This window comes from Schistocerca cancellata, chromosome 1, assembly GCF_023864275.1.
Source record: "Schistocerca cancellata isolate TAMUIC-IGC-003103 chromosome 1, iqSchCanc2.1, whole genome shotgun sequence".
Lineage (NCBI taxonomy): Eukaryota > Metazoa > Arthropoda > Insecta > Orthoptera > Acrididae > Schistocerca > Schistocerca cancellata.
Window position 1 is genome coordinate 1,154,465,847 of NC_064626.1, and position 23,249 is coordinate 1,154,489,095.

General features: G+C 39.9%; 1 protein-coding gene across 1 annotated transcript in view; it reads left to right on the forward strand.

Moving 5' to 3' along the window:
- The window catches only part of LOC126136592 (uncharacterized), a 111,386-nt gene that overhangs the window by 69,856 nt on the left and 18,281 nt on the right, over positions 1-23,249 (forward strand). The window contains exons 9-10 of the mRNA XM_049915207.1: positions 12,642-12,786; positions 18,388-18,539. Coding sequence (XP_049771164.1) covers positions 12,642-12,786; positions 18,388-18,539 — 297 coding nt within the window. The remainder of the gene's footprint in view (positions 1-12,641; positions 12,787-18,387; positions 18,540-23,249) is intronic.

Consider the following 23,249-nt stretch of genomic DNA (forward strand, 5'->3'; position numbering starts at 1 on the left):
TTTATTTTGCAAAAACAAGCACTAATATTATGATGAACTTCCAGCCTTTCATGGCGAGTTGAACCAGTATAAGATTCTCATGTTTCAAGTTGGCTTAATTTGTCGAAATGAAGCAATGATTGTCACTCCCACCATCTTATGATGAAGTGTCAAAACAGTGTCTCATTAACCTTTGTATGTGTTATAATGTAGGTTAGTCTGCCTCCTCCCATTGCAGGATGGTGGGTTGGAGTGGAAATGGAGTCTGCTCAAGTTCCAATGCAGTCAGGCTGCACCTTGCATGCTATTTAAGTGTCTCTCAGCTGGGAGCACTCACAGTGTATTGTGACCAGTGATGCATTCCATACAGAGCTCATTTCATGGCTACTATATCTGTTTATGAAGCCAGTGTTTGTCCTAGTTTTGATGACTTATTTTGTTGTGCTGTCCCAAGTACCTGTGAAAAATTCATTAGAATTGGTGGAGCAAGAATTAGGTTATAGACAAAGAGACTTTTCCAACAGCCACTCACTACCAATTACTTCCAGTGCAAAGAGCATTATACAAGCAGTTGGGCTCTCCCTTACCACCAAGAGCAGCTGGTATGTACATGGAGCGTTTTTGAGAAAATTGCTGTTAAGACTTTATTCCTCAAAATCAAAGCATTTCTATAAGTATGTAGGTAACAACTATGTTGTATTGCCAAACAGCAACAGGTTCCTGGATGAATTTCTTGGATCCATCAATCATCAGGAGAGTCCCAGGAAAGTGTGATAGGACTGCTCTTATTCTCGATATAAATAAATGATTTGACGGATAGGGTGGGCAGCAGTTTAAAGCTGTTTGTTGATGATACTATGGCGTACAGGAAGGTGTTGCCACTAAGTGACAGTAGGAGTATGCAAGACGACTTTAGACAGATTTTCTAATTGGTGTGATGACTAGCAGCTTGCTCTAAATGCAGAAAAATTTAAGTTATAATGTAGATGAGTAGGAAAAACAATCCTGTAACATTTGCATACAGCATTAATATGGTGCTGTTTGACACAGTCATTGCAATGAAATATCCAGGTGTTTTTATGTTGCAAAGCAATATGAAATGGAATGAGGACATCAAGTTAGTAGTAGGGAAGGCAAATGCTCAACTTTTTTTATTGGGAGAATTTTGGGTAAGTGTAGCTCATTCATAAAGGAGAAGGCATTTGAAACACTAGTGTAACTCATTCTTGAGTACTCTTTGAGTGTTTGGGATCCCCACCAGGTTGGATTAAAGGAAGATGTCAAAGAAGGTGGCTAAATTTCATACCGGTAGGTTTCATCAGTAATCAAGCATTATGGAGATGCTAAGTGAACTAAAATGGGAATCCCTCGAGGGACATGACACACTTTTTGCAAGGGACTATTACAGAAATTTCAGGAACTGGCATTTGAGGCTGACTGCAGAATTATTCTACTCCCGCCAGCATATATTTTGAGTAAAGACTATGAAGACAAGATGCTAGAAATTAGGGCCCCCATAGAGGCTTTTAGACAGTTGTTTTTCCCTCATTCTATTTTTGGATGGAACAAGAAAAAGAAATGACTAGTAATAGCATGTGGTATCCCCTGCCATGCACTGTACTGTGGCTTGCAGAGTATATGTGTAATGTAAATGTATAGATAAAAACACTACTCGCCAAGTGGCAACAAGAGAACACACACACAAAAAAAGATTTAATTTTTACAAGCTTTTGGAGCCATTGACTCTTTCCTCTGGCAGTATTGTAGAAGGGAAAGGTTGCAGGGTGAAGGAAAAGAACTGGAGATAAGGGGTACAGTTCAGAACAGTCACCGAGAACCACGGGTCAGGGGAGATTTACTGGACAGGTAAGTCTCCCCTGACCCAGGGTTCTGGGTGACTTTTCCGAGCTGTACCCATTTCCCTAAACCTGTCCAGACCATTTCCTTCACCCTATTCCTTCCCCTTCAACTCTTCTGCCAGAAGAAGAAGCCACTTGCTGCGAAAGATTGTAAAAGTTAAACTTTTTTGTGTGTGTTCTTTTGCCACCGCCTGGTGAGTAGATTTTGTTTTTATCCATTTACATTAAATTGTCAATAACTGATTAGTTTCAGAGTATATATGTGGATGTAGATATATAGTTATATCCAAGTAGAGGAAATGGCATTTCTTGATATTTTGGTATGGAAGAGTCTTTCTACTGTGGTTGTAATAAACCCATGTTCTTGTTTACCTTTGTCGTATTTTTTATCAAACATCTCCTCATGAGAGATATAGCAGTGGCAACACCCTTTAGTGACCTGCTCCTAGGTGCCGAACTAAAATGCATGATCAAATTTTAAACAATGGAATATACAGGATGGAATGTAACAATATAATGAAAAGGACAGTTGCTACTCCCCATATAGCAGAGATGCTGAGTCACAGAAAGGCACAACAAAAAGACTGTTGGAAAGTTAGCATTTGGTCAACAAGGCCTTTGTCAAAAGTAGACAACATACACACACACAAACACACACACACTCACCAATGCAACTCTCACACACGACTGCAATCTTTGGCGGTTGGAGCCGAAACAAATTTTAAAATCTTCAGCTCATTTTATGTATACTGTAGAAATCAGTCACATACAGTGCAGAAAAGCCCCTAATTTCCTAATTTCTTATTCGAAATATTAACTGCAGAAATTTACTAAAAATGTAGCTGTAGGCGGCTGATACGAGTTGCTAAGTAATGTGAGAGTGTATGTCTTCAACTGAAATATTTATTAGAAATACACATGTACATATTTGTGTGAAGTTGTTGATATGAGTCAGTAATTCTAACTGCAGCCACCAAATGAGAGCCTTACTGTTAACCCACTATGCATAAAGTTAACAGATTTTGGTTGAGTCATCAGTTTCTATCATTGCACAAGCTGGCATATTTAAGTCCCAGCTTAACAGCAAATGCAAAATATTATAAAATCCCATGACCTTGAGAATAAGTGACTATATGCTATCCAAAAGTAAAAGTTAAACAGGCAATCTAACACTTCTAAACCTATCAATTTTTGACATCTTTTATGTGTGTGTTCTGATGCCACTTGGTGAGTACATTTTTTTTACTAACCAATTACATTAAATTGTCAATCTTACAATTCTGCCATTTATCACAAGCCTGCTCTATCCTCTGCAGCTACCTCACTTCTCATTGATTACAGCTATAGTTCCTCCTCTCTCAGCCATGCAGTCATTAATGACACAAGTCACTATGCAATGCCAAACCTACAATTCTTAAGTCAACTGGCCAATTTAAGGAAACAGAATGTTATTAGATGTACACTAGGATGTAAAGATTCATTCCATATTAAACAAGATATAGTGTGTCCTGTGTTGTCATTGTTGTTTGGAGCACTACTGTTGCCAGGCCTCTCTGTTGCCATTTCAAGGGAAGACGCGAACATAGTTGCTGTGCTATATCTGTGGTGTTCTAGACATCATCACACTGTCCATGTGGACAATGCTGCAAACAAGCCTATTTCCTCACTGAAGGTTTGTGACATGGCTGTATGATCCTACATGACTGAGCAAACAATGTGTCTGTACTAACAGACACTTGTCATGTGGAGACGTTAAGAACATGCAGAGTTTTGCTGCCCGAAACCCATTAAATTCATATCTGCATGAAAGTCATAGGATCCTGCCCTGAGGAAGGAGCAATATAATGGAATGATGAATTTCAGTCTCAATTGGCCACAATCCCGCAATTACCAAATTTTGACACATGGTGCACCCGCGACACATAAACAGAGCTCGTGGCTTGGTGGGAGGCAGCAGGTATGCAGGTTAGGAATGTGGGAGGAAGAGGCAGCAGGTGCATGATGTAGGAATGCAACACACAGGCATCTGAGCTGGTGTGTTGGCTCAGTGCATGATGACAATGACATGAAGACATGGAGTGGGAGGGGGTAACAGGACAGAGGAAGGAGAGACCATTGGTTTGAATCTGTGGATGCAGTGAGTTCATAGAGACAGCGATCAGGAGGGTTATAGGAGCAAAGAATGTTTTGCAAGGATAACTCCCATCTATGTAGATCAGAAAAGCTGGTCCTGGAGGGAAGGATCCGGATGGCACAGGTTGTGAAGTAGCCATTGAACTCAAGTAATTGTGTTCAGCAGCATGTTCCACCACAAGGCAGTCTGTTCTCGACCACAGTTAGGCAGTGGCCATTCATTCTACTGGGCAGCAGGTTGGTGGTCATTAACACATAAACTACAATGCAGAAACTGCACCAGAGCTTTTTTGTGGGTGGCCTTGCCTCTGATGGGATAAGATAAGCCTGTGTTGGCAGTAGAGTAGGATGTGCTGGGTGGATGAATCAGGCATCTCTTGCACCTGCATCTTCCATAGGGATCAGACCCCCACTGGTGATGGGTTGGATGTGGAAGTGTCAGGGAAACAGACCATGATGTTGTGTAGTTTAGGTGGTATTTGGAATATCACTTTAGCAGGAGTGGGAAGGAATGTGGATAGGTTGTTTCTTATTTACAGGCTTAATGACAGATTGTCAAAGATCTCACCAAGGACAAGATTCAGCTGTCGTTTGCAGACTAGGTTTGGAGGGAAGGGGATAGTGAGACTTTCAGCATACTGGACAAGGGAACTGTCTTTACTGCAGACACACCAATCACAGGTGGCCAAGCTAAATGGGAGTAATTTTTTAGTGTCAAAGAGGTGAGAAATGTCAAAATGCAGATACAGTTGAAGGTTAGTGTGCTTGATATGCACAGAGGTACGGATGAGATGAAAGTTAGCATGAAAGGCTGAAGGGGACCAGATGAAGCAGATGCGAGAGAAGGTGTTGAGGTTGTGGATTAATGAAGAATGTGGTATGTTGCACTGGTGAAGACCAGGTGAAGTGGATGGGAAAGAAGGTGTTGTGGTTGTGGAGGAATGGAGATAGGGTGTCTTGATCTAGGGTCCATATCATGAAGATATTGGTAACAAACCTGAACCTACAAGGGGGTTTGCAGTTTTGGGAGGCAAGGAAAGTTTCCTCTATATGGCCTACAAACAGATTGGAATAGGAGGAATCCATGTGGATGCCCATGGCTGTGCTGTAGATTTGTTTATGTATCTTCCTCTTACAGGAGAATTAGGTGTGTGTGAGCATGTAATTGAGAAGGTGTGTAAGGAAAGAGGGAACTGGTTTTGATCGTAATGATGTTGTCATAGGTAGTGTTTGATAGTAAGGCCATGGGCATGAGAGATATTGGTATGTGGGGAGGTGGTACCAACTGTGATGAGTAGGGATCCTGGGATGTGGATGGCTAGTCTGTGGAAAATTATTTAGAGGTGTTGGTTGAACAAAACTGGAGATTCTTTCACTTGGAGCACAGTAACTAGCTGCAGTGGGGCAACCAAGGATTGTTGGATTTATGGATTGTGAGAAGCATGTAGAATATGGGTGTGCAGGGAAGTGTTGGGGTAGGAAGAGAGATGGATTCAGGGGAGAGATTCTGGGATGGGCCTAAGGATTTGAGTAGGGTTTTGAGGTTATGTTGGATGTATGGGATGAGGTCACTATAGCAGACTTTTGTAGATGAAGGCAGAAAGACTAATTGAAGATCTGTCTTGAGGTTACAAATGACTGTTCTTTCTTCTGATGAGAGATTTCTGCTCTTGGGAAGGGACTTGGGGAAGGAGAGTGACAATAAACTAAGTTCAATATTGGGATTAAGTTGGTTTTGATTAGAGGGATTGTTAGCAAAGAAGGTTTCCACTGTAGGGCTCATGAGAAGCAGAGTAGGCCTTTGAAATATCCAGCATGGTTGAACTTTGGCATGGGACTTAAGGTGAGGTCTTTGGATAGGCCAGAAACTTCTGTAGGATTCAAGATTTTTGGTGGATAGGTTGACAACACTGTTTTAAAATTTTTTAGGGTCTGGATTTCACAGAATGTTGGGATAGAGTTTTGGGGGCTGTGGTAAATGGAAAAGATCAGCAAGGGGTTGAAAAGGGTGTTCAGAGGGGTGTAGGATAGGTGTCAATGTTAATAGTGCTCTGAGGCAGGAGTAAAATGCCAATAATAATATAATTTATGGACTTGGTGTCTGGAGTGCTCTTCCAGGTGTTGGAGTTCAAGGGTTTCAATTTGGGAGTTGTGATGTAGGTAACTGGAATTGCACAGTAGTAGTAACTTATGGAGAAGCAGATGTGGTCTTGGGATGCCTGTGACATGGAGATTTGTTTCTGTAACACCAAGTCTGTGAATGATAGAGATGGTGTAAACTACCCCTACTCAAATCCTTACGTCCATCCCAGAATCTCTCCCTTGAATACATCTAGATCTACATACATCACCAAAAGCTGCCACATGGTGCGTGACACACAGTACTCTGTAACACTACTAGTTATTTCCTTTCCTGTTTCACTTACAGATAGAGCAAGGGAAAAATAACTGTCTATATGCCTCTGTATGAGCCCTAATTTCATGTATCTCGTACTCATGGTACTTATGCAAAATTTGTGTTGGTGGCAGTAGGATCATTCTCCAGTGAGTTTCAAATCCTGGTTCTCTAAATTTTCTCAATAGCATTTATTTAAAAGAATGATGCTTTCCCTCCAGGGATTCCCATTTGAGTTCCTGAAGCATTTCTGTAATATTTGCATATTGTTCAAACCTACTGGTAATAAATCTAGCAAAAAAAATGTTCAAATGTGTGTGAAATCTTATGGGACTTAGCTGCTAAGGTCATCAGTCCCTAAGCTTACACACTACGTAACCTAAATTATCCTAAGGACAAACACACACACCCATGAGGGAGGACTCGAACCTCTACCAGGACCAGCCGCACAGTCCATGACTGCAGCACCTTAGACCGCTCGGCTAATCCCGAGCGGCCAAATCTAGCAGCCCACCTCTGAATTGTTTCAGTGTCTTCCTTTAATTCAACCTTGTGCAGATTCCAAACACCCAAGCAGTATTCAAGAATTAGCATCCGATATGCAGTCTCCCTTACTGCTGAACAACATTTTCCTAAAATTCTCCCAATATACCAAAGTTTACCATTCGCCTTCCCTACCACAATCCTCACATGCTTGTTCCATTTCATATCACTTTGCAGTGTTGCAGCCAGATATTTAAACAATGTGACTGAGTCAAACAGGACATGATTAATGCTTTATTCAAACATTACATGTTTGTTTTTCCTACTCATCCACATTAACTTACATTTTTCTACATTTAGAGTCAGCTGCCATTCATCACACTGACTAGAAATTTTGTCTAAGTCATCTTGTGTCATACTACAGTCACTCATCTTTGACACCATCCTGTACATCACAGCATCATCAGCAAACAACTACAGAATGCTGCCAGATCATTCACGTATATAGAAAATAACAGTGGTCCTATCACACATCCCTGGGGAACTCCTGATAATACTCTTTATCTGTGATGAACGCTGGTACTGAGGACCGCACACTTTGTTCAATTACGTAAAAAGTCTTCGAGCCACTCACATATCTGGGAACCTATTCCATATGCTCATATCTTTGTTAACAGACTGTAGTGAGGTAATGTGTTAAATCGTTTTCTGAAATCTAGGAGTATGGAAGCTGCCTGTTGCCCTTTGCCCATTGTTTGAAGTGTATCATGTGAGAAAAAGGAATGCTGGGTTTCACATGAGCTGTGCTTTCTGAAGCTGTGCTGGTTTGGGGACGTAATCTTTTTGGGCTGTAGGAAATTTATCATATTTGAACTCTGCATATATTCAAGAATTCTGCAGCAAACCAATGTTAAGGATACTGGTCTGTAATTTTGCAGGCTGTGATGAAGCAAGCTGGGATAATTTTAGTTCCCCTCTTGCTTTGCCATCTGCCTCCTTAAAATTCATTTTTTCATTTTTGAATGAATTACCATTAACATATGTGAGTATAATCTACATTTTCATATAAGAGAAAGGTTGGCCATCAGTTTTAAAGAATATAACACCAGATCTAATTTTGTGCTTAGTTTTATGTATGTAATTGATTTTCTAATTTATTTTGACTATTCCTTGTCAGTATCTTTAATTATAGGGCAAAATCAGTAATTGTTTTGTAACTTAAATTCTGTTGTTGACATATAAACAAACATAAATTCTGTAATAATTGTAAACATTTAGAAGAAGAAATACTAGTAATCTTAAAGTATCTATTTGGTGATATTTGAAAACATGTTAGCAAAGCCAGCCCTTAATTTATTCGAAAGTAATTAACAGTTTTGTCAAAAGTATTTTTTGCATAATGATATTTGATAATTTCATGATTTAAACAAATCATTTAGCCTAACTCTTGTAGCAGAAGAAACTGTTAAAAAGACAGAATTTTTTGATGTATTCAGTTAATTTGATGAGTTAAGTTTTAACTGTTATTTCTGTAAATTAAACTTTGAACAATGTTTAGTTTCAGCACCTATTATTGTGAGGATATATAAGGGCCTAGTTTATGGTCACCACACCATCAGCCCATGGCCGAGTTTCAGATGAGGAACCTGTGTTGGTTAGAATGACAACACCACATCAACTTAACAGTGTAATAAGTGTCACACAGTTAGGCCGTGTGTTAAGACAGTGACAGTGTCTGCTCCATACATACCTTTCTATTCTTCAAGAACTCTGAAATTTGTGGTTAGGCTTTCACTGCTTGTAGATGTTCAACAGGAAACTATTGTAGCGGTATGTGGATGTTCGCCTGCAACCTATTAATGGGGCTTACCGCGCAGGATTAGCTGAGCGGTCTAAGGCACTGCGGTCATGGACAGTGTGGCTGATCCCGGCGGAGGTTTGAGTCCTCCCTCGGGCATGGGTGTGTGTGTTTGTTCTTAGGCTTATTTAGGTTAAGTAGTGTGTAAGCTTAGGGACTGATGGCCTTAGCAGTTAAGTCCCATAAGATTTCACACATACACAATGGGGCTTATCAAAGGTTAAACAATAGTGCACTGGCCATATCACTGTGCATTATTGGGGGGTTGTGAACAGCAAAAGTAAAATACTGTGAAATGTAGCTGTGCATCTGTAGGCTACATTATTTAGCTTAGTCAGTGTCCAAAATACAAACCCCATTCTTAAGCCAGTGTAGCAATGCAGTATGTTGACACTGAGGACAACAAACAAAGAAACAAAGTAGGTGAACTGCTACAAGGTCCATCTTTTATCCTTTTTATATACAGTAGTCACCTGCATTGTTTTCCAATTGCTTGGGACTTTGTACTAGGTGAGAGAATAATGATAAATGCAAGCTAATTAATGATAAATGCAAGCTAAGTAAGGAGCCGATGCATAGCATAATCTTTGTAAACCCAAGTTGGGATTCCAACCAGACCTGGCAACTTATTTTTTTTCTAACTCTTTCTGTTGTTTCTTTATTGCTGAGATGCTTATTACTATGTTATCCACACGAGATTCTATGCAATGGTCAAATAATGGCATGTTTGTATAATTCTCATGTGTAAACAATGTTTTAAATGTGTAATTTGCAGCTTTGGCTTTCATTTTGGCATCTTAAACTGCCACACCAGCTGGTCAATGAGTTATCAGATGGAAGCCTTTGACCTGCTTAATGTTTTTACATGGGACCAGAAGTTTTTCAGGTTCTCGGGCAGATCTTTTGCTAAGGTATGATGGTGCTAGTTGTTGTATGCTTTGCGCATAGATCTTATCACAGACACATGAATCTCTACTAATCTTTTCCTGCCATCATTTCCATGTTCCCTTTTGAACCAAGAGTGCAATTGCCTTTGCTTTCTCAACATTTTCCGATATTTATTGATACACCACAGTGTGTCTTTCCCATCTTACTGGGCACATATTTACTGAGAGCATTATTTACAATCTGTTTAAACTTTCCCCATAATCCCTAAGGTACATCGTACTGCAGCTAAATGACTGCACTTCACTGTCTGTGTGAGATGCTAACAAGTGTTTATCTGCTCTTTCTAGCAGAAACACTCTCCTAGTGGCCTTCACTGATTCATTAACCTTTGAAACATCAGTCACTATAATGACATCATGATCACTAATCCCCATCTCTATACTGATTCCATCAATAAGGTCCAGCCTGTTTGTAGCTACAAGGTCTAAGATATTTCCATTGTATGTGGGCTGTTGCTCAAGACAGTTTTTGGAAAATGTGTTCAGAAGACTGTCTGCAACCCCTGTAATGAATCCATAGGCATCCCAGTGTATACTGTATCACGCTCAATTTCAGCACATCTTCCTCCTCACCCCAGTGACCTCCTGCACATCCAGCTGGTTACTGTGCTCCAAGTGAAAGAATCTCCAGTTTTGTTTAGCAACACCACAAACCAATTGCCAATAGCCTAGCCTCTCATATCAAAGATACAAATCACAGCTTCCTTCAGGGGCTCTTGGCCATCCCCACCCCATTACCACTTGGATCCCTTCTAATCACTGTTGAGTCCACTTCCCGATGGATTCCAAACCAACAATCTCCTCCAAAGTGCCATCACCAACTATATCCTCACATACAAACAAATCCAGGGTATGGCTATGGGCACCTACGTGACACCATCCTATGCCAGCCTATTAATGAGCCATATAGAGAAATCCTTCCTGTACACCCAGAATCCTAAACCCCTCACTTGGTTCAGATCCATTGATAACATCTTTGTGTTCTGGATCAAGGGTGGGGACAAACTATCCACGTTCCCCCAAACCTTCAACAATGTCTCCCCCATTTGCTTCACCTGGTCCTACTCAATCCAACAAGCCACCTTCTGAGATGCTGACCTCCACCTCAAAGATGGGTACATCAGTACCTCTGTCCATATCAAACCTACTAGCCACCAGCAATACCTCCAGCTGCCACCAGTTCCATACCAAGAAGTCCCTTCCATACAGCCTAACCACTCGAGGTCGTCGCATCTGCAGTAATGAGCAGTCGCTCTCAAAATATACCGAGCGTCTCACTGAAGCCTTCACATACCATAATTACCGCGCAACTTAGTACAACAACAAATCTCTCGTGCCTTATCTTTTCAGTCTCCCACTACCTCCCAAAGTCCCACCATCTTGCCACAGAGGAACAATTCACTACCTCAGTAACTCAGTGCCACCCAGAACTGGAGCAACTGAATTGCATTATCTGCCTGGGTTTCGACTACCTCTCATCATTCCCTGAAATGAGAAATGTCCTGCCGACTATCCTTCTCACCCCTCACACAGAGGTATTCCGCCATCCACCGAACCTACACAATATACATATAGACAGCCCTGCTCCCAAACGCTTACCTCATGGCTCATATCCCTGTAATAGACCTAGGTGCAAGACCTGTCCCATACATCCTCCCACCTCCACCTCCTACTCCAGTCCTGTCACGAACATCTCCTATCCCATCAAATGCAGGGCTACCTGTGAAACCAGTCACATGATCTACAAGCTAAGCTGCAACCCCTGTGCTGCATTGTAAGTGGGCATCACAGCTAATAAGCTGTCTGTCCACATGAATGGCCACCAACAAACTGAGGCCAAGAAACAAATTGACCACCTAGTTGCTGGCAAACATGACATCCTTCATTTCAATGACACTACTTCACAGCCTGTGCCACATGGATCCTTCCCACTAACACCAGATTTTCTGAATTCTGCAGGTGGGTACTTTCCCTGCAATATATTGTATGTTCCCGTAACCCATGTGGCCTCAATCCTCTCTAGTCCCTGTCCTTCACCTACCTATCCCCCCCCCCCCCCCCACACACACACACCTTTTCCCTGCACTCTGTCTAACCTCCTAACTGCACATAGCTGTCTTACTCTCTTTCCACCTCGTCCCTGTGCACTCCCCAGCAGCACTGCACTGTCTGCTACCCCTACCTTACTATCCCTCCCCCTCCATGCCCCAGCCTCCTCCTTATCCCCACCCACTCACCATTCCCATCGTGCACTGGTGCTGCTACTTAGAGTGTGGCTACAGGTGCCTGAGACTGCAGTCATGTGTGTGTGAGTTGTCTTTTCGCACGTGCACGCAGGCACTAAGAAGACAAACACTAATTACCTTATCTCTCTGCTATTGTACTCCTTCAGTCATTTAGTCATACTGTTCTCAGACTTAACACAGCTTCTTATCACTTGCAAGAAAATTTTAATCAGTTTTGTATATAATGCACAGGTATCAAATGCCATCCAATATGATCTTCATGTTATTTGTAACTCCTAAACCAAATATTGGTATTGCAACCCTAATTAGTCTCAGATATGGTGTTCCTTTTCTCTGCAACTTTACTGAAATGCCCATAGACCAACACATTTCACTGCAGAATACAGTCCCTTAATTTTTGAATTTGCATTTGCACACATTTTATAGGAGCAATGGCAATGATGTTTTATTATTATTATTTTAAAGCCACTTTCATGAAACAGATTCTCGTTCATTCCAAGTGTCCTTAAGCACTGTTCTCTGGCTGGTCTCCAAACAATGTTGAAACTCAGAAATAGAAATGAAAATATCTAAGACTAGAGTACAGTTCATTATACATAATGTGAACCTTTAAAAATGTGCTCCTTCATACAATAAAAAGCAGTAAATTTGTTTTCAGAATAATGAAGCCTTTAGACTAAATTTGATCAATAGATTTTGTATTGCACATATTCAGTTCACATTTTTTATGTCTTTATGTAGGTTTCACAGTATCCATTGGAACCATAAGCAGTGTGCCATTTCTTTATGGAGCAGGTGATATCATTAAGAAACTGGGCAATGTGAACATTATTATTCTTGCATTTTTCTCCCATGCAGCAAGGCTTATGGGCTATTCAATGATTGAGTAAGTAAATAGTTATATTTCAATTACATTTTGAAACAGAATTTGGCAATACCCACACTAATTATATAGATATGCCAGATAAATGAATCTTTCACATTTTTACTTGTGGTAACAGATGTGTTTACTCTGAAAGTAATACAATTTCATCGGCATTTGCTGTGTATCCTACTTAGTAACAAAGTACATATAAAAATATATGAACCATCAGAACATATCAGTGAACTCGAAGAATTCATTTAAACATCTTGGTCCATAGATGAAGGAGAACTTTCTGGAATGTGGTATCAGTCAAGAAACTAGCATCCATAAACAGATATTGTACACATGTACCATTAAAATAATAATAAACAGTCCCATAATCAGTGACTGTTATTGAAGACTCTTAATCACAGCGTTGTTGGAGGTGCCTCTATGTTCAGTTAGTAGCTTTCACAATGAACAAGAAAAAAAAAGTTGTGTATGTGTTGTTGCACAATGTGCAGTAAAATAACTTCTTGCAATTGAAACTGTTGGACCACAGAAAAAAATTCAGTTTCCTGGTAAAAATTCTTTAAAAGTATAGAACCTATGCTGAAAAAGTAAGAAGTTATTTGTTTTGTAGTTGTGTAGTAAACACAAATAATGTTTTTGTTTGAACTGACTTTTTTTCTACAAACAATAAATGATTAAATAAAAAGCCAAAGAAATTTACTTATTTATTTATTTAGTCCTTCTAATCCTACATGTATAGAATATATACAAGGATACCGGACATGGTTAAGCCTTTACAACATAAAATAAAATTTGCATTGCATTCCTAAGGACTAGATATTTAATTAATTTAGCAAAGAATCATATATACAACAAACATTAGAGACAACATGCAAAGTAGAATATTCATAACGCATATTTATTTTTGTCATTTGGTTTCTAGGTACTCTGTCAGACTGTAAAAGCAATGATCAATTAAATATGCCTTAGTTCAGCCTTAAAACTTCTGAGTTTACTTACTGATTTAATATGGTTAGGCAGATTATTGTAACTTTTTATCCCAATATGTAGAGTGCCTTTTTTGCACAAAGTTGCTCTCAGCTGTTTCATGTGAAGATCAGATTTTTGTCTGGTATTGTATGCATGTATAAATTCATTTTTAATAATATATCTGGGTGTCTATCAATATATTGTTTTATGAAAACTGACATTTCATAGATAAAAATGCAAGGAAGAGGAAGAAATGCCTTTTTTTAGTATGGGTCTGCATGATTTCCTATTGCTTACCCCTTCAGTGATTCTTAATATTCTCTTTTGTATATTGAAAAGTTTAATATTTGCTGGTGCATTGCCCCAACAGATTGTGCCATTTTTAATTACAGAATGCACATAGGAGTTGTATACATTTAACAGGCTAGCTTTACTGCAAAAATTTTTTTAAAATCCTTATCATGTAGCAGGTTTTGCTTAGTTTCCTTTGCAGATATTCAATGTGAACCTCCCATTTTGCATTTTGTGTTGTTCTGGAGGCTGAGTCCCAGGAATTTTGTGCTGTCAACACTGTAAAGAACTCTGTCTCTTAGTTCTATTTGTGTGTTTGGGTGATGCTTTCCTTTTAGATTGTAGAAGTTCATTGATACTGTCTTCTCTGTGTTTATAATTAGCTTGTTATAGCTGAACCACTTTCTACACTGTTCATTGTGTGGATAACAGAGTCTTTTACTTCTTCTTCTGTTTTCCCACTTATAAGGAAGCTTGTTGTTGTTGTTGTTGTTGTTGTTGTTGTTGTTGTCTTCAGTCCTGAGACTGGTTTGATGCAGCTCTCCATGCTACTCAATCCTGTGCAAGCTTCTTCATCTCCCAGTACTTACTGCAACCTACATCCTTCTGAATCTGCTTAGTGTATTCATCTCTTGGTTTCCCTCTACAATTTTTACCCTCCACACTGCCCTCCAATGCTAATTTCGTGATCCCTTGATGCCTCAGAACATGTCCTACCAACCGGTCCTTTCTTCTTGTCAAGTTGTGCCACAAACGCCTCTTCTCCCCAATTCTATTCAATACCTCCTCATTAGTTATGTGATCTACCCATCTAATATTCAGCATTCTTCTGTAGCACCACATTTCAAAAGCATCTATTCTCATCTTGTCCAAACTATTTATCGTCCATGTTTCACTTCCATACGTGGCTACACTCCATACAAATACTTTCAGAAACGACTTCCTGACACTTAAATCTATACTCGATGTTAACAATTTCTCTACTTCAGAAACACTTTCCTTGCCAATGCCAGTCTACATTTTATATCCACTCTACTTTGACCATCATCAGTTATTTTGCTCCACAAATAGCAAAACTCCTTTACTACTTTAAGTGTCTCATTTCCTAATCTAATTCCCTTAGCATCACCCGACTTAATTCGACTACATTCCATTATCCTCGTTTTGCTTTTGTTGATGTTCATCTTATATCCTCCTTTCAAGACACTGTCAATTCAGTTCAACAACTCTTCCAAGTCCTTTGCTGTCTCTGACATAATTACAATGTCATCGGCAAACCTCAAAGTTTATATTTCTTCTCCATGGATACCTACTCCAAATTTTTCTTTTGTTTCCTTCACTGCTTGCTCAGTATACAGATTGAATAACTTCGGGGACAGGCTACAACCCTGTCTCACTCCCTTCCCAACCGCTGCTTCCCTTTCATGCCCCTCGACTCTTATAACTGCCATCTGGTTTCTGTACAAATTGTAAATAGCCTTTCGCTCCCTGTATTTTACCCCTGCCACCTTTAGAATTTGGAAGAGAGTATTCCAGTCAACATTGTCAAAAGCTTTCTCCAAGTCTACAAATGCTAGAAATGTAAGTTTGCCTTTCCTTAATCTATTTTCTAAGATAAGTCGTAGGGTCAGTATTGCCTCACGTGTTCCAACATTTCTGCGGAATCCAAACTGATCTTCGCTGAGGTCAGCTTCTACCAGTTTTTCCATTCGTCTGTAAAGAATTTGCGGTAGTATTTTGCAGCTGTGACTTATTAAACTGATAGTTTGGTAATTTTCACATCTGTCAACACCTGCTTTCTTTGGGATTGGAATTATTATATTCTTTTTGAAGTCTGAGGGTATTTCGCCTGTCTCATACATCTTGCTCACCAGTTGGTAGAGTTTTGTCAGGACTAGCTCTCCCAAGGCCGTCAGTAGTTCTAATGGAATGTTGTCTACTCCCGGGGCCTTGTTTCGACTTAGATCTTTCAGTGCTCTGTCAAACTCTTCACGCAGTATCGTATCTCCCATTTGATCTTCATCTACATCCTCTTCTATTTCCGTAATATTGTCCTCAAGTACATCGCCCTTGTATAGACCCTCTATATACTCCTTCACCTTTCTGCTTTCCCTTCTTTGCTTAGAACTGGGTTTCCATCTGAGCTCTTGATATTCATACAAGTGGCTCTCTTTACTCCAAAGGTCTCTTTAATTTTCCTGTAGGCAGTATCTATCTTACCCCTAGTGAGATAAGCCTCTACATCCTTACATTTGTCCTCCAGCCATCCCTGCTTAGCCATTTTGCACTTCCTGTCGATCTCATTTTTGCGATGTTTGTATATTTTACCTCCGGAATATTTTACCCAAGAGGACGCCATCATCATTTAACCATACAGTAAAGCTGCATGCCCTCGGGAAAAATTACGGCTGTGGTTTCTCCTTGCTTTCAGCCGTTCACAGTACCAGCACAGCAAGGCCGTTTTGGTTAGTGTTGCAAGGCCAGATCAGCCAATGATCCAGACTGTTGCCCCTGCAACTACTGAAAAGGCTGCGGCCCTTTTCAGGAACCACACGTTTGTCTGGCCTCTCAATAGACACCCCTCCATTGTGGTTGCACCTACGGTACGGCCATCTGTATCGCTGAGGCACGCAAGCCTCCGCACCAAGGAAGCTTGTACCATCTGCAAATTGGAGAGTAGTTTGGCAATACTTGTTGTATATAAGATCATTGACATAGAGGAGAAACAGAATGGGTCATCATACTGATCCTTGAGGGACACCACATTTCACATTTTCATATCCTGAGTAGTAGTAGCTGATTTTTGTATGGTCAGTATATTGCACTTCAACTATCTGTTTGCGGCCACATAGGTATGTCCTGAGCCACTCATTGGATATACCTCTAATTCCTAATTGGTCAAGCTTCTGCAGTAGGGCATTATGGTCAGTGATGTCGAAAGCCTTGGATAAATCAAGACATATGCCTGTCACAAATTCACTAGCATCTAGTTTAGCTTAGATTTCATTAAGAAAGTCAGATATTGCACTCTCAATTGAATAGCCTTTCCTGAAACCATGCTGTGAGGGAGAGAGAATTTTATGTTTATTTGGGAAATCAGACAATCTCTTATTTAAAAAAATTCTAATTTTTTTGAAAATGCAGGCAGTGGGGCTATTGGCCTATAATTTGAAATTTCTTCTGTGGATTACCTTTTTTGAGCAGTGGTTTCAGTTTTTAAGCATGAAGGCAAGGTTCCTGATGACAGTGAGCTGTTGCACAAGTGTGTCAAGGGCTCAGCTAAGGCAAGAGAGCATTTTTTAATAATCACATCTAGTATTCCATCAGTTCCACATGAGTACCCTTTTTTCAAGGTTTTTATAACTGATAAAATTTCTTCTGTATTTTTGGGTGAAAGGTTCAATAATGAGATACATTTCTTATGCTATTGGATGATGGAGGTGATATTTTGTTATGTTCTTCCAGTCCACTCACCAACTGTTCACTTATGTTTGCGAAATATTTGTTGAAAGTTTCTGCAATTTTTGTTGGGTAGGAAATCATTTGTCCTTCCCTGGCAATAAATTGTTAATGAGTTTCCGAGCAGAAGACACAAGTGAATCCAAGAATGGAAAGTCCAGAATTGAATTAAAACAAGGAAAGGATAGATTGCTGCTCACCACACAGAGGAGGCATTGAATCACAGACAGGCACAATAAAAAAGACTGCTAAAATATTCAGTTTTCAGATGAAGTCCTTCATCTGCAGCCAGTCCAGTACTACCCATGCCTTCTATCCCACCAACGCACCTCCTACTCTTTTCCCCTTGTTTAATTCTCTTCTCTCCCCTCTCCCTTTCTTCTCCTCCTTCCCCCTCCCCCGTTTCCCAACAGCCTCCTGACACTGCACGTAACAGCCTTATCTCATCCCCACCACATCCCTACAGACACCCAAAGGCAGTACAGCATCTTCCCTGACCCCTACTTTGCTTTTGCTCCCCATCCCCCCCCCCCCCCATGCCTTATCTTTCCTCCACAACCAAGTGCTGCAGATCGCTCCTCATGTCAGATGCAGTCACTTTCGAGCCCCAGCACCCAGAGACAATGGCCATGGGTACGTGAGTTATGCCTGTGAGAGTGTGCGTATTTTCTATTTTGGAAGAAGAACTTTGTCTGAAACATTCATATTTTAGTAGTCTTTTTCATTGTGCCTATCTGTGATTCAAAGCCTCTCCTATGTTGTGAGTAGCAATGTATCTGAACCCATAACACTCACAAAGAAAACAATATCTTTATTTTATATATGAGAAGAGTAATTTTAACTACTTATTTTTTTAAAAAAATAAGGTTCTATTCTATTGATTTTTTTCAGGAGTCCATGGTGGGCTTTTCCTTTTGAAATAATTGAAGCAACAGCAGTGCATCTTATGTGGACAGCAGCTGCAACATACTGCACAATTCTGGCTCCCAGGTGGTTGCTAGCAACACTTATAGGTGTTCTTGGAATGTCACATTTCAGTTTAGGCAAGTTTTGTAAAATTCGTAACAATCTCTCTCTCTTCTTTAATTTTATGTTTCCCATTATTCTTCTCATTAGCTATTTTTAATTTAGCATTTATTTAATTCTTATTCAGTTGTATCTCTGCATGAATGAGATTAAGGTCATAAAATACAACATTAGATATTCAATCTACTCACCTAGTGGTGGCAGAATATATACATAAAAGGAGGTTATAATTAGGCAAGCATTTGGAGCCAGTTGCTCCTTCTTCAGGCAGGAGGGTTGAAGGTGAAGGAAGATGGGTGAAGGAAAAGGACTGGAGAGGTCTAGGAAAAGGGGTAGATTTTGAGAAAGTTGTCCAGAACCATGGGTCAGGGGAGACTTAGCAGACAAGGAAAGACTGGTTGATGGTAAGTCTTCCCTGACCTAAGGTTCTGGATGACTTTCCCAAAATCTACCCCTTTTACTAGACTTCTCCAATCTTTTTGCTTTACCCATCTTCCTTCCCCTTCAACCCTTCTACCTGAAGAAGAAGCCACTGTCTCTGAAAGCTTGCCTAATTATAACCTCCTTTTATGTGTGTGTTCTGCTGCTACTTGGTGAGTAGATTTTTTATCTGCCCAATTACATTATTTTGTCAAAATTTGATTGTTTTAATTGTTAAATCATCACATATTCAAAACTTATTATCGAAAGGAAAATCACAACAAAACATTGAACTATGAACTCCAGGAATGAAAGACACCAATTAAAACAACAGCTTAAGCAACAACAAACGCTATGGCAACAATAGTAATAAAGCGTTTTCTATGTTTTATAAATCCCAGTTATGACAAGAATTGGAAAACGGACAGCCATGGCCAGACAATTGCTTGGAACCATGAAAAACTCAACTCAGGCTGCCTGTAACAGGTAGATAACCTGTGTCTACCTTACATAAACATTTTTCTGGCGGATGTGAAGTACTCATATAGAAACCATATAATCTATTATTCCATAAATTTCATTGAATTACATTTCCATAATACAAGTAAACCTTAAATATTCCTACAGTGAATATGAGTTCGGCAGGACAAATGCCTTCAGATTGCAACTAAAAACCTGTCTGTCAGTTAGTCTCCAACTCTTGCGGAGGTTTGTGGTTTCATTAGAATCAATTTTGTCAATAATATATGTCAGAAAGACTACATTCACACATGCAGTTTTATGCAGTTCTCTGCACTAGTCTATCCCATTCAAAATTTTTCATTTCGGTGTAATTACCTGTAGCTTACACCCACTTGAAGTTGTTTACTGCAGTGAAGCCTTGGTTTCACTCTACCATTTTTGGTCCCTCCCACATTCCACATTTCACTCCCTTAGCAAATCAAGTATTCCTTGATACCTTAGGATATTTCCTGTCAATCTGTCCCTTCTCTTAGAGGAACTGTATAGCTGTATTAATAAGCTCTTTTCTCCACAGTTCAGCCCAATACTTCTTAATTAATTGTTCAGTCCATGCAGGAGAATTCGGCCTCGTGCAAGACACTATTTTATAGGTTTACCCACACAAGTTTCAGCACTTTAAGTGCTATATTCCCCGGGGTTTTTGGTTATTTTCTTTCTCGTATGACATTATTTGAGTATGATGGTAGTTCTATACCATTCATTCTGCAGCTTGTCTTGATTTTTTGATGTTGGGGTGTTGTATGACTTTCTTGTGTTGTGTTAAAATATTTATTTCTTTTGCTTTTGCCATTTTTGCTTTTACACACACACACACACACACACACACACACACACACACACACACACACACACACACACACATTTTGTATAATTTGTCAGTCTTCGAATGCCATTTCACTGCTAATCTTGAGCATTCGTCTGTAGCAGCACGTTTCAGTAGCTTTGTTCTCTTCTTGCCTGTACTGTTTATCATCCATGTTTTGCTTCCACATAAAGCCACATCCCAGACAAGTGATTACCAAAAAGGTTTCCTAACACTTCATTTTATACTTGAAGTCAACATATTTCTCTTTTTCAGAAAAGCTTTTTATGCTATTGCCAGTCTCCATTTCATTTCCTCCTAGTTATTTTGCTGCCCAAGTAGCAAAATAGCTCTTCTCCTTTTAGTGCCTTGTTTCCTAATCTAGTTACTTCAGCACCACCAAGGTTAATTCAACTGCTATTTTTCTCTGCACTGTATGAGTCTTAATTACACTTTTGAATTGGTTAAGAACCATTACATAATGTGCAGTTTCTTTACTGTTTGACATGAATCAGTTTCAGTTTAGTTCTGTTTGTCCTTTGACAAATCCATTTTCAATACTTTTCTTAAAGAATGCATAAATGACAAACATGTTTCCACTTGCAAATTTAACTACTGTAGGACCTCTTGTAATTTCTAGTACCATACCCAAAGTGTCCCACTCAAGAATATTGCTTAAGTGCATGGGATCCCAGCTATCCAATGAAAGCCTACTTACAAAGTTTTAAGGCTGTGTATTAATTTATTAATATAGGAATACTGACCTACATAGATGAAATAATTTGGGGATAATATATAAAAGACATGGATGCATTTTAAGTAATAACAGGATACAACACAAGATCAATAACCGGACTAAAAAAATCAGCTCACTTCTACCTTCAAGTCTGGAATCTACTGTGGAATGAAATGTCCCATTAAGATCAAATCAGACTCTCCTTTATTCCCATAATAACATATGGCCTAAAAATCTGGACAACAACCAAACAGATAAACAACAAACAGCAAGCCGCAGTAATGAAGTTTGTACACTCTACAGTCCAGCAAACTGGAAAAGATAGAGTAAGAAATAAAAAAACAAGGAAAGAACCTGGAGAGTACACATTCTCACTGGGTGGGGGGAGAGAAGAAGTACCAGGGGCCTGTTTCAAATGGTATGGGCTTGTCCAACTAATTGATATTGTGTAGCAAAACAATGGCTACACACAAATGTAATTGGGAAGAAACCATTAGGATGACCAGGGAAGAGATAGTTGGACCAAGTGAAAGAGGATAAAGAAGAAGAGGAGTCATCTGGGATGCAGCTCTGAGAGAAGAATGATTCACAGGCAGACACAATTAGAGAGCTCTCACAGACCACATTTGGGCAACTGGAGTGGGAAACCAATGTTTATTTTTGTTCTCCATGCATGAATGTAATGGGAGAAACCCTAATATGTGACACAGTGGGAAGTAACTTTTGCTATTCACTTCAATGTTGTTTGAAGAGTATGGATTTAGAAGTAGATAGACGTAAGCCGAATATTACATTACCCTAAACAACCACTTTGTTCTCTCCAGGGCAAGAGCACCACAGATGCACTAAACAGTTTTGTTAAGAAAATAAGAACATCATTAGACAAGAACAATAAGTCTGCAAAAATGTGTGATCTCACAAAGGCTTTTGAGTCTGCAAATCATATCTTGCCTATTTACAAAATAACAGTTAAGTATGGCATTAGAGGCAATGCTCTACAGTGGCTTAAACCCTACTTACAGTAACCGAGCGAGGTGGCGCAGTGGTTAGCACACTGGACTCGCATTCGGGAGGACGACGGTTCAATCCCGTCTCTGGCCATCCTGATTTAGGTTTTCCGTGATTTCCCTAAATCGCTTCAGGCAAATGCCGGGATGGTTCCTTTGAAAGGGCACGGCCGATTTCCTTCCCCATCCTTCCCTCACCTGAGCTTGCGCTCCGTCTCTAATGACCTCGTTGTCGACGGGACGTTAAACACTAATATCCTCCTCCTCCTACTTACAGTAAATAGGGCAAATTATTATTTAGCCAGGAAAACCAGATCTTAGGGCTTTCCACAAAGCTCCTTATCAAGCCAGATTTATTTCTTTTCCATGTGATTGATCTACCATTAAATATCAGTCCCCACCAGTTTGATTTGAGTTGTTATGTGTTAGTTGAAAATCAGGACTCTCAGTAGTTTAGAAACTTAGTTTCAGCTAAACAGATTGAATCTGAAAATGTTTTACACTCACATTATGCAGTTAAAGACCACACAGTCACAAAGTGACCAGATTAAGATTATTTACAACAATCAAGATATATTTAGGCAAAAATTTGAGCTCACAAAGTGACACACACACACACACACACACACACACACACACACACACACACACACACAGTACCAAACAAATTAAGTATTTTTGCATTTGTGAAGTGAATATTATTACCTGCAACTGATATGGATATGCAAAAAGTTGTACACAGAAATTATTTTAAATCTATAATTAGATAGATATTAAGTTTTGAGGACACTTTGCAAACAGAGCAGGCATACATATAGATACACAAAAAATCATTCATAATATTTCACCATACATCAGAAAGAACCAAGTCACTCATTATTTAAAAGAACTACACTCCTGGAAATGGAAAAAAGAACACATTGACACCGGTGTGTCAGACCCACCATACTTGCTCCGGACACTGCGAGAGGGCTGTACAAGCAATGATCACACGCACGGCACAGCGGACACACCAGGAACCGCGGTGTTGGCCGTCGAATGGCGCTAGCTGCGCAGCATTTGTGCACCGCCGCCGTCAGTGTCAGCCAGTTTTCCGTGGCATACGGAGCTCCATCGCAGTCTTTAACATTGGTAGCATGCTGCGACAGCGTGGACGTGAACCGTATGTGCAGTTGATGGACTTTGAGCGAGGGCGTATAGTGGGCATGCAGGAGGCCGGGTGGACGTACCGCCGAATTGC